The sequence below is a fragment of the Spodoptera frugiperda genome, chromosome 1 (genome assembly GCF_023101765.2).
Source record: "Spodoptera frugiperda isolate SF20-4 chromosome 1, AGI-APGP_CSIRO_Sfru_2.0, whole genome shotgun sequence".
NCBI classification, from domain to species: Eukaryota; Metazoa; Arthropoda; class Insecta; order Lepidoptera; family Noctuidae; genus Spodoptera; species Spodoptera frugiperda.
Genome location: NC_064212.1, coordinates 10,737,205 through 10,750,094, shown reverse-complemented (window position 1 = coordinate 10,750,094; position 12,890 = coordinate 10,737,205). Strand labels below are relative to the sequence as shown.

The 12,890-nt window shown below is 32.4% G+C and overlaps 2 protein-coding genes across 6 annotated transcripts in view; both read left to right on the top strand.

Annotated features, from left to right (window-relative positions):
• The window catches only part of LOC118273439 (ras-related and estrogen-regulated growth inhibitor-like protein), a 29,992-nt gene extending 26,605 nt beyond the window's left edge, over positions 1-3,387 (top strand). For 4 of the 5 annotated variants that reach the window (XM_035590412.2, XM_050695546.1, XM_050695553.1 and 1 more), the window contains exons 6-7: positions 911-1,088; positions 1,294-3,387. In XM_035590412.2, coding sequence (XP_035446305.1) covers positions 911-1,088; positions 1,294-1,394 — 279 coding nt within the window. In that variant the 3' untranslated portion in view covers positions 1,395-3,387. The remainder of the gene's footprint in view (positions 1-910; positions 1,089-1,293) is intronic. The other variant, XM_050695562.1, reaches the window with a different exon arrangement.
• A 2,845-nt stretch (positions 3,388-6,232) lies between these two features.
• LOC118273701 (class E basic helix-loop-helix protein 22) lies at positions 6,233-11,798 on the top strand. The gene is made up of 4 exons (XM_035590798.2): positions 6,233-6,589; positions 9,742-9,838; positions 10,235-10,374; positions 10,593-11,798. Exons 1-4 carry the CDS (start codon positions 6,387-6,389, stop codon positions 10,735-10,737), a joined length of 585 nt encoding a protein of 194 aa, XP_035446691.1. The 5' UTR covers positions 6,233-6,386; the 3' UTR covers positions 10,738-11,798.
• Positions 11,799-12,890: the final 1,092 nt, after the last annotated feature.

Here is a 12,890-nt window from a genome sequence, read left to right as displayed (position 1 = left end):
GCCGAAAGGCTGTCTTGTATCACTATTGAGTTGTTTGAGCTCAGTATCAATGGAAAATATGTCATGGTGGCGTGAGACAGGTTTTGTCATGCGTATAATAGACGGACACTATAGTACTATGTATGTAACAGTGACTAGTTTCACTAAATACATATACACCAGTCTATGTAGGTGGATTGATAACTAAGTTAGTTCGTGTGGGCGTGGCGCAGGCTCCACAGTATTCTAGAATTATCGGAACGTAGTGAGTGATGGCGCAGTTACGAGAGAATAACTATTGCAGTAACATTCGTTGTTCTGAAATAATTACTAAAGAGATAGCCTTATAAATTTTGTTTATCTTTTATCTTTACAATAACAAAGTTGACAATAATTTTAAGAAAGTTACGAATAAAAAGCTTTGTTTTTATAAACAAAATTTTAAAAATAAAATTTCTATTAGACATTTTTAATAATAAACCTTTTAAACTTTGGACATAGTTAACCTACTTTTATAACGAACGGAGCTGAGTACAAGCTAAAACTTTTATCAACAACAACAACAAACAAAAAATAGAAGCAAATTACATAATAACAATTTACTCGTAAACCTTAGCTGTTTTACTTAGTAAAAGTACTAAAATTACGTACAGAACCTGACCTTGTTTTATATTGTTTACAGAATTTAAGCAATCTAAACAGCTTTTGTTGGATTTATTTTGTATTAATAATTAAGTAACAACATCCTGAGCGTATCCGATTTTCCGTTCTTGTCGCTAGGAGCGTTAACAACGAGTAGGTAAAAATAACTTGATGTTATAATTACAAACCTAAATATCGTAGGAAGTTGGATTAAGCGCGAGATTTCTTTTTATAACAAGATTTTGTATACGTGATCATATAGTTAATAGTTTTATTTTATTGTCTGCAGGTTACTACCAAAGAGGGTCAAGCAATTAGTGCAGCACACGGCGCTTCATTCAGCGAGGCTAGTGTTGCCGACAACTCCGGCGACCTCTACCGTTGCGTGGATCGCCTACTGGCTGAAGTGCGCACTCCACAGCGCACGCGCAAGTTCTCCGTCACGAAAATGCTTGGATCATTAATAGGTAAATACCAATTTCCGTTCGATCAAACGATAGCTCGAATATTTCAATCGTCAATTAAATATTACTATGGAACCAGACTTTCTGAAACCAGTGATGGCAGATTTATACAAATTAGAATAATAAACATTCGATTCGATTCGAAAATATTTTGAATGTGTGGTGTAATTAATGTACGAGGTTTAATTTTGATGTCTCCTTGTTACAGGTGGTGGTGGCAATAGCCAGACCAACCGCAGCGGTTCAATGGTCGCGTGCCCGCGTGTGCCCGCCCCGGCGCGGCCGCCGCTGGCCGCTGCTGCTCCCTGACCGGCGGCCGCGCCTGCGCATCGCGCACGCTGATGCCTTGCCGGCGCCGGCGCAGTGTGGTTTGCCTGCCTGCCCGTGCCCGCTCGTTTCGCGCACCCCGCGCCTCTGTCCGCCACCATCATATAAGCCGCAGTGACGAGGACGAGGTGTTGCGACCTACTTGTGCTGATCTAGTGTGGAGCTCGTGGACTTTTCACCAAAGACCAGATACTAGTCAATATTATTATAGTGTGCATGTAACTCGTGCACCGTGAGCTTCTTTTAATGTATGCTTGTATGGCATTGTGTTGAAACATCAAGTGAATCAGTTTTATGAATTATTGATGTTTAGGTAATTTTGACAATAATTGCATAATATTGGCACGATGACGTGTTTCTACTCAGGTATATGGATGTGCCAAAGATCTGCTAATATTTACTGATTGGTGAAAGAAAGTATTACTTACATAAAACTAAGTACTATGACATGTTATTAACTCAGTAATTAAATACTCATTTGCATAATTTATGAATAAATGTAATCAAAGAATCCGTATAATATCTGTTGTATGTTGATGTTTATAAAGTAATCTATAGAGATTATAAATCAGAGTATACATAATATTATCGTATAAAGCGTTCTATTGATAACTATTCACATCTTCAGCGCGAGGTGGCTGACTATTACTGTACCACGTATACTATGTGTACCTTTCTATGCGTTAGTATATCAATTTGATATGGCCTAAAATTTTCTACTTTTTCACAGTATTATTAAAATAAGTCTTGTATAAGCTAAGACACCTTTTATGGAACCTATCACCGCGTTAACTTTTAGGCCTATATTTTTTTAAGAATTTCACTTAAGGTTCAATCACGATATTCAATTTATAGCATCTGGACGATGATAATTTGCAAATGTGCAATCATTATGCAGTTTTCGTATGCTAAATATATATATTATATGGTGGAAAGTTAATTTAAATAGTGTTTGAACCTTAAGTGAAGTTCAACAACGAAATATATAACAATGAGATTATAAAATTTTGGAGTTACAATTATATATAGATACATTTATTAAAGTAGACCAATTGTACAGTTTCCCTTCAGGCCTAAAAAGTGGTGAATTAATGAAATATATCACATTTTAAAATTCAGATAATTGTTGTAATATATTATATGTGGAAAGTCTTTATAAATTCTATTGTTACTTCACATTTTACGAAAAGTGTTGGATGTTTAGCATTGTTATGCTATGTATACCGTATATACATACAAATATTATTTGTATTAATCATTAGTCATCTTCTAGTCATAGAATAACGGCTGTGAAAAGACATTTTGAATGTTTGGCTGGAGTGATAAGAGACGGTCTGAAAAAACAATGTAAATGTATATTACAAGACAAAATGTCTACGTGTATTCTGTCATATGGGATGGAGTAATAATGAATAGTATGGTAGGACTTGTAAATATTGCGAAGCAAAGATTTGGCTGGTGTGATATCGTCGTAAGTTATTGTAAGGCCGCCGCACTTAAAATAAATAAGCAATGTATAACGAATCAACACTAAACTTAAAGATATCATAAATTATGATGTCATTGTAAATTTCAAATTGTAAATTATTGAAAATTGTAAAATGAATGTGCGGCGGGGAAATGTAACGTGAATGCCTTACCTTGATTTGCAAAATTATTACTGAGGCTAGAAACGAAGTAGGTTGTAGCGCTACGCATTTGCTACGACTGCTACGCCGTAGTATGTGAACCTTTGCTACGTAATTTCGTAGTTCTGTTTACCTACATCATCTTGTAAGCTACAACATAGTTCGTTTCATGTCTTATTGTTAAAGTATTAACTATTCCATAAAATTATATTGATGAGAACAGAATTGAGGAATGTAAATATGTATTGTACATTGTTAAGGGGACAAAAACGTCGGAACTGATTGGAATAAGTTGTAAATATTTTTAATTGATTAGCTTTAATAATATTAAACGTTTACAATAATTATTTTATGTTTTATTTCTATCTTATTTCCAGTGCTGATGCACGTTAGGTACCCACATTTCCTTCTAAAAGAGATTGTCTACATTAAGATAAGAAATTGGCTTTAAAAACACAGATCAAAATATGTGCATAATATGGTCGAATAAGGTTATTTGGGTTACAATTAATGAGTCTAAACATACTATGAAAATATATCATGTAGCTACATTATTTAAATACTTTCAATAAATCATGGCGCAACTAAATTATTAAAAAGTAATACAAAAATATATCATGGCGCAACTAAATTATTAAAAAGTAGTACACAGAATTATAATAAGATTGCTGATAGCTGGACTGGACAAATAGTATTTATGGACGTATTTCACAATTACTCAAAAGAAAAAAATACGATTTGCATTTTTTGCACACTTCTTTTTTATTTTTGCCACACCTACAGAAAATAATTCTTACTATCATAATATTAGTAGAGAAAAAAAAGAGTATTTAACCCAATTTCCTTCAGTATTTATCACATGGTTAAACAAATATCACAAATCACCGAAAATACACATATCCGACATTTTTCACAAAGCGTGGGCTTTCTTTTAAAAGAATGGCATTCCATGCAATTTTTCTAGACTATCTTCAAATGATTCCAAAATTATAAATCAAAAAAACTATCAAGGTCATGGAATTATTTCAGGTGACCTATAATTGCAATTTGTAAATAAACATCGCAACACAAATCAAAGCTATACGAATTAATGAGAACATTGATTGACATAGAAAACAAACCATTCGTTGGGAGTTGTTAATAAAATAAAGAGGAATTACTTGTAAACTATAAAATTTGGGTGAGTTGTGTCTGGAAGCCAGTAGTATTCCATGATTCATAGGAAACCAGGATCATTAAAATAATGTGTAACATGTTTGGATCTACAATAGAAATGGTGACTAATACGATTGCTTTTTCCGTCCAAAACAGTAAAGATATTTTCTATTTAGTAAATAAACAAGATGAGAAAGTGAGCGCAACATTATATGTATAATATAATATAAGAACACTTTTGCCTTCTACCAAATGAAGTTTACTACCTTTTTGGTACGTTATAATAGTGTACGAGCTAATTATCATATACGGTATGATTCCAGTCTCCATGATTATCTATATTCATTAGATAATGGATCATATGGTCGATGGAAATTGCATTTTATGTTATGACCACATAGTGGCTACCAACTATGGACATGGGCAATATAATACCGTTCATGGTAAACAAAACAAAATAACGCAACATATTGAAAATATTACATTACAAATATCTATATACCACATGTGTACCTAACTCTTACTAAATAATCTTATCAGCCTTTTAATTTATACTTCCTATATAGACAAATGGCAGCGGAACACTTATTACCTGACATAATATATACTGATACAATAATATAATAAACTAAATGGACTATAAATCCAATACCGAGTGATGGATGTGAATGTTTTTATCTCACACTCGCTCGTATTTAGTTAACCCAGTTGCAGATATACCATATAAATTATCTTTGCAAAGAATTAAGGTGTACTCATATAGGAAAATTAAGACAGAAAAAGTATTTCTGATAATTTCTTGTAAAATATTATATCCTTAAAATATACGAACTTATCTTTGATATACATATATTGCTATTAAATATATATTGATACATTTTTCATCTATCGCTTTTACAAAAATTTTGCAAGTCTTCAATTTCGTTTCGAAGTAGAACTCAACAAAGACTGACTGTATATCGAACTTTTTAGCTTAACACTATCGTATAAATATTATACCAGCAATTAATTTAATGGAAAAAATCAATCATTACGTCAAATAATATGATGGGATGTTGTACTTTTGGATATTTGTATAAATAAAACAAAATTATGAATAAGAACTTTATTATTTTTAATATTGAGTAACAGAACATATTTTAGTAGTATTTATATCTATCTAATAATTTTAATATACTGCATTTTTAATATACATTTATTAAAAAATAATTTAAAAATAGTAATGTAATCTATCCATTACTTTTTGGCATACTATGTATTTATTTATACAGTTTAATAAATATGTCAAGTTATAACTAGTAACAGAACCAAATGAAATTACTCTTACATCAATTAGTGTCGTCGCCTAGTATATAGGACACTATTGGTTTAGCTGCCAAAAGATAACAATTTCCAAAGCTTTGATTTATTAATGGCAACGAAACTATAATAGATATTTGTGGACTCGACTTTACTGTGTCCGAACCGGGATTTACGAGCAGGAGTCAATGAACCCAGCTCCGTTTAAGGCTACCGTTCAATGTGCACTACCTTACTATTAGGTATTATTTATGCACACATGATTCTTTTTGGACTATATAAACATTTATTGAGACCATAAACATGGACAGATCTTTGTTTGTATTCACAACGATCCATTTCTTTCAATAGTTTTATTTTTGTTCTCAGAATAGTCTCCTCGCTTATTTGTATATTGACTTGTCTGTTTCAATTGAAGACTTGGGTTATTGAAAAGTTTTAAATCATAAATAACTTTTTGAAAAAGAAACAAACTTGTGTCTAGTTTGTTTTTAGTGAAAACTCTTTTGGGTATAAGTTATGTACGTATATAAATGTGACTGTGATATTGTATGTTGGCATTAAGTATAACATAGTTATTAATAATAGTTATAGCTCATTATCAGTTGAAATGCATTAATAATCGAATTTTACGTCGCCGGCCGGCCGCACACGCGCCGTTGAAATAAATCAAAATCGCATTCGAGAACAAAGCTCGTACCGGCGAGATGAGAGGGGTGCGCACCCCAGCTGCGTACTGCGATCGATCTGTGGACCACTCCGCTCCGGCGGTACCCGACACATTGTCTGTCAATGCGGCTCTAACATCATACGTCTGACAGTGTCGCGCTATAAAATATTTTAAATTGTGTTTTTAATTAGTGTTATGTTTTAATTTTTTTTATTTTAAACGATGGAGGGGCGGAGGTCTTGGGATGGAGTGCCCTTGGGCGAGTCACATTCTCCACCACAGTCCGTGCCGGGCCGCAGGACGCCGCTGGGAGCCGTGGGCCTGGGCGGCTTCTACATGCAGGGTGGCCAGCCTCCGCCGCCTCCACAGCATTGCTACCCGGCAGACGAGAACCAACCCGAACCAGGCACGAGCTATGGACAAAGGTGAGTCTTACCAACTAACATATTGCTAATCCTACTACACCTGATAGCCTGCTCTGTATATCATCAACATCTCCAGTCTAAATACATAATATTGATATACATTTCATTCCCATCCGGCTTTTTTAAATGGCCGAATTTCTGTTTGTAAGCAAAAGCAGATGTTTTTTCGCGCATGCGCTGTGGTCCAGAAGCAAAAAGACTTGCATTTCCACGAATTTGCCTGAGGGATTGATTTTATGCGCTTGTGATGGCGTACCTAGGTACTATATGTAGATAACTATAACTCTATAGATGCAGAATCAATAATATGAAAGTACCTAGTACCCACGCATGTCCTCGAATGAGAGCTATCTGCATTAAGTTACTTCAATCAAACAAAGATAATTTCTGCTTTAACTTTTTTGTTTATAAATAAGCAAATAATTTGGAAAGATTAAATTAAATATTAACTAAATGTCTAGTCTAGTTTAAACAATCACTACCCACCATTTCTTTTGTTTGTTGTACCATCGCATAGGATGACAATATAAGGTACCATGCTATTAAAAAAATATAAAAAGTCTTCATTGTTGTCAAGATTAAAAGTCAAAGTTTTCAAAGTACCTTGCTTAGATCAGGAAGGCACTTTGAAAAGTAAAGAGTAAGTAAGAGAAAACTAAAGAGATATAAAATGATGTTTTGTTACCTTTTACTATTAAAAATATTTTGGATTGTTGTGATTCAGTAAGAAAAGGTATACGAAAGGCGCTCCATTACTATTACTTTTAAACATTTTATTATTTTTATTTATTTGTTCTCATGCCATTTTTATGCCTTGTATGTTGCAATATTAGTCAACTAATAATGGATCATAATCGAATAAATAACTGACCTTAAAAAAAGTCTAAAACAACTTACAAAAAGCCCACAAATGTCAAATAAAAACAGCACATATGGCAAAAATAGAGCGAAAAAAAACCATATCACTATTCATATCGTATTTGTGTGACAGATGCACACATGTTCACTGCAAGTCTATAATCAGAGTAACACCGGCACTTCTAGGGGCATCTGTGCACAATGGGGTATATTGTTCAATCCTCCCCTACGACAAGTACTTTAGCTACCGTTGACCGCGATAGTAAATGTATTTATACATTCAGGGCAGATTTAACTGCATTTTAAAATATATTCATTTATGTGAAACAATAATTCTAAGAATGAAAAATAACACACAAACGTATATTTGGATATTAAATTGCACAGACCATGTGTTGCGATTTGACCAATTTGAATAATTTTAATACATTTTGGCGAACAGATACATTTTATAAGTAGTATAGTTATAGCATAGTATTCGAAACTTGTTCTACAGATTAAATTAAGCAGCAATTAGTTATTTTAAATACATACTAACTTATTAAAAGGTTAACTTACGATACGATTATATCATGCCCAAACTATTTGCAGTAAAGCATCCATGAATCAAAGCAAACCAAGTGTAACAAATCACACTGAATTCCGTTTTAACATTTGAGAACATTTCAAAGCTATTATATTTAGCATAGTTTATACAGATCCAAAATAAACGGACCATTATCTCATTTATTGTACAAAGGAACATAAATACACAACAGGTATACATTTCACTCGGAGCAAATGTTTGACACTGTAATTGCAAATGCATTAATAGGTGCAATCCCAGACACCCACATATAAACATGTATATAGGTATGTATATAAACATAAACCTGACCATTTTATGCATCATAAACCTGAATTAGAATGCATATATTTAGCTAATATTGATTCTAAGTCGGTTCGATGTAAATATACGGTGATGTATCAAAGGAAATAGTTCTAAATACAATCCAGATACTGTCATCTTGGAATTTGTTAGTTTAGTACAAAAGTCAATTGGAATGTTACAGTATACATTCTGGACTAAGGCGCAGGTGTATGCCTCTAACCGAGCCCTCAAATAGTTTTTGTTTTTATTAATATGGTGACTATTAAGAATGTGAGTTGTTACAAGAATTTATTTTTGGTTAATTTAATTTACTAACACTAGCTAAAAAGATTACTATGTTACTAACAATATTGGATTTATGTGGTCTAACAATAAATGGTTGATTGATTGATAAATAGAATAGATTCGGTTAAGCTATTTACTTACACTATGTATATGACTAATACCACGAACTCCATTAAGTGCAAGTTCGAAAAAGAAACAGCTGAAACAATATTGCTTTATATCAACTTCGGTTTACACTTAAAATATTGATTAACAATTCAAAACAAATACTTTAGTCCCAAATAAGCGTAGCTAACACAAATTAGAAACAAAAACAACACAAATTTCATTCAATATCACAAAGCTGCAATATTTTTATCTTCAAACATCCAACCACGCAGTTAAAGATTGTACACAATTCGATTAGTATTTGCTGTCCAAATCTCCGGCCCCTTGATGGGGTGGCCCCTCGTTAGCGACATACAATCCCATTCATGGAGCACAAAGAGTATTTGCCACTTGTTTCGCTCTGTCTGATGCGAACCCCTATCGAATCATAACTAAAGGGGGCCCCACACCATACGCAATGGTACCCACGAGTTTTATACCTTGACAGCATTATTTCAACGCCATTTTCAAATCTGCATGACTGACCGCTTTATTTATATTGAGTTTAATAAAATAATAATACCATATCGATTATTATTGTTCGAAGGGAGTAAAGGTGCAGGTTATTTTTGCTAGTTATATTTTGAGTTATATTTTTTAGTTACATTTTGAGAGACCATTTTATAGACAGCCTTCTGCGTCGTCCAAGATACGTGCTAATATTTGTTGCAACTTATTAACAAAGAACATTGCTTGGCTTCCAAATATTATTTTACTATTACACACAGAGTTATAAATATTCACATCAATAAATTCTCAATTTAATTACAGCATTAAATGGTATTACACAACAACATTACTATACTTCCTAGTAATCAAAATGTTAGATAATCATAAAATTAACAACCAATAAAGTACATATATTTAATACTTACAAACTGTAGTTGGCTCTGAAATTCTGTTCTAAATATAGTTTTAATGCAGTATGCAATCAAATAATATTTACGACGAATTTGGGTCTAAAATTAACTAAATAAGGCATAAATTACAGAGCTATCAACGATTCCAAGTCAAAACAGAAGATGCGCCAAGGGAAGAATGTTCGGCTGAATATAAACGCGAGGGAGAGACGCCGCATGCACGATCTGGTAATTATATGTCATCGTCATTAATTTAATATTAACAATACACAGTAATGTGTATCATTACTCTGCTCACTTAGGGAGTTATATAGTGGATAAGTAATAAACAGATAATCAATCCTCTTCAACTTAAGAAAACTGAGAAGACTCTTGCTATTAGTAAAACAAAGAAACATAAAATTCAATACGTGTATTATTTACGTTACGAGGAACTAGTAAACATACATACATATCCATCCATAGCTGTCCTTAACCCAACACGTTCCAAACCAGAGCTATCTCAAAACCATTACTCCTAGACTAATATAGATTTCCATTTCTATTTCGGTAATTGTGCAACTGCATTTCTAGGAAACTGATCATTTGTCGAGCGTTACATAATTTGTGTTTGTGTTATTACAGAATGATGCATTAGATGAGTTGCGAGGAGTGATACCGTATGCTCACTCGCCGTCTGTCCGCAAACTGTCCAAGATTGCAACTCTACTGCTCGCCAAGAACTACATCCTGATGCAGGCCAGTGCGTTGGAGGAACTCAGAAGGTAACCACGTGTTCACTGTTGGCAACGTCTGCTAAACTGTTTAGTTTACACGTCATTTTACGTAAACTAGAACGTCTTGGTGTGGACAGAACGTGGACAGATCCATACTGTTCTTCGTCTAAAAAATAAGAAAGTTTCCGTCCTTACAGCATTCAGATTTCTCAATACAACCATTATCATCATAACAAATCTTTTAATCTAATAATCCTTGTTCACAGATTAGTTGCGTATCTCCAGAGTACAGCAACAGCTGCGGGTATCGTGCCGCCTCCAGGCTTTGACCTCACCGGGTTCCCAGCCGCTGCGAAACTCCTGCAAGGGCCCATCCCAGGCCCACCTCCGCCCCCCGAGCCGCCATCTTGAGATACAACCATCAAACTAGAGCCCTAAACACTAGGGCACCTAGGATAAATCAGTCCATACAATATAGACTGATTGAAAGATTGAGTGTTTAAATTATATGTATACCTTATTTATTCTGTATCGTCTGGACTGCTCGTAACATTTCTATTTACAATTAATTTATTATTTTAACCTTCGTAATACTCTTGATAACATTTTAGGACTAAGATTTACGAATAGATCTCAAATTAGTTTGTAAGTTATGTAAATAATTCAATACTCAATGAAAACAACATCATCGATATGTATACTCAACCTGTAAGTCATTTTTGAACCATTGCACATCGCGGATATTTCATTAATTCGTTGCCAACCAAACTGCGTTTCAAAAGTTCTATATTGTGATATAATGTGCCAAAAATCTACGGCAAAATAGGAAGTTAATCCAACATTATTTGATAGCCATCGCTCAGTAATGCTCAAGGATTTGTCTGTTAAAACTTTGAGAAAAAACGTTTTCAAAGCTAAGTTTTCCTTGGAAAATTTTTGCTTTTTTTCAAGAGAATCGCAACGTGATTTAACGGGTTTTCCTTCTGCAGTACATTTACATTTTTAATAGTTTATTTGTGTGTGTAAAACAGTTAGAACATTTGTTTCCTAAACATCGTAATTTTAGAATATTTACAACGGATATTAAAATGTTTTATTGCAATTTTCTTTTGAGAAGTCGTTTGCAAGATTAGAAAGTAATTTATTTACCCAAAATAAATAAACAATAACATTTGTTTATTAAAACGAAAACTTTGAAATTTTATATCATTTTAATACTTACACATAATGTGGGGTTCATTTAAATAAAAATGAGTAAACCAACTACAACCAACAAACAAACCTCAACAACAATTTTATATTTTAAACAAATACTTCTTCGACAGGCATTCAAATTTTAAAGGTAAGATAGTTCCATTAGAATAGTAAGAATTATTAATTTAAATATTTTGTACATAGAATAGTATTTTACATAAGGTAAATCTAAGTAATTTTTATTTCAAATACTTTCAATATACTTGTTTTATATTTTATCTCAGTGTGCCAACACTACGAATTAATATAATATCTTCTAATTTACAGAGCACTTTTTTTTTTTTTTTTTGAGGGGGAAAATCATCCAATGACTAATTTACAGAGCACTAGGAAAACATTACACATTTTTGTTTGTTTTTTAGTCAGTTTTCATCTTAAAAACCATTCAAAATTCCTTTAATTTTGCTCAAAACAAGATTGTTGTGTATCTATATTGATTCGAGTTTTGTATGTTCGATATCTATGTCATGCTCAGTTTAATATCTGGTTTGTCTAGTTTTATTAATATTTAAGATATTAGGATAATTAGTTATGATAAGTTTTCTCTGTGAGTAATCCAGAGAATAAAGAGAAATAATGTGCCAAAGATAAAGTAGATTTGTATCATAATATTTTAAGTAGTTTCCATTAAAGTAAGGTATAATAGAATTATAAGTAGTATATAGGTATATTGCTTTATAATTTTTATTTTGCTCAATATAAATTGACTGCGTTTCAATTAATTGCTCATTATTTATTATTATATTACTCAAAATTGCTCACTTTATACTTGTTATTTTGCTCAAAATTGCTCATAATTGGCTTATTGCAAAATGATCCTCCTATATTTGTATTTCATACTTCTTCTGGCATGATAAACATTTCTTTTCAATATATAAATTTTATTCAATATCTTATGGCGCAAAATTGGTTTTATACATTAAAATTATTTTTTGTGTATTTTTCGATCATATATAAATTCAAAATTACATAATAAAGCTGGTACGTTGCTTTTATTTATTTATCTGCCGATATATTTCTGGTAATTGTTTATATGCATTTTAATTTTGGTAATACTGGTTTTTTTAAGATTATTTATTATAATAGGTTTAGGGAAGATATATTTAACATATTTAAGGGAAAATTGTAAATATATAAACTCAGTAAAATCTGAGGAAATGAAAAAGTGCATGTGCCAAAATCTAGTAGGTCTGTATTTTATTAAAAGAGTAGGCTAATTAGATTCATAAATAATGAGGCTAAAAATTTAATAAAGATTTAAGTATCATCTAATCTACATTTTTAAATAGGTAGGCTAAGTTAGTTTTGAA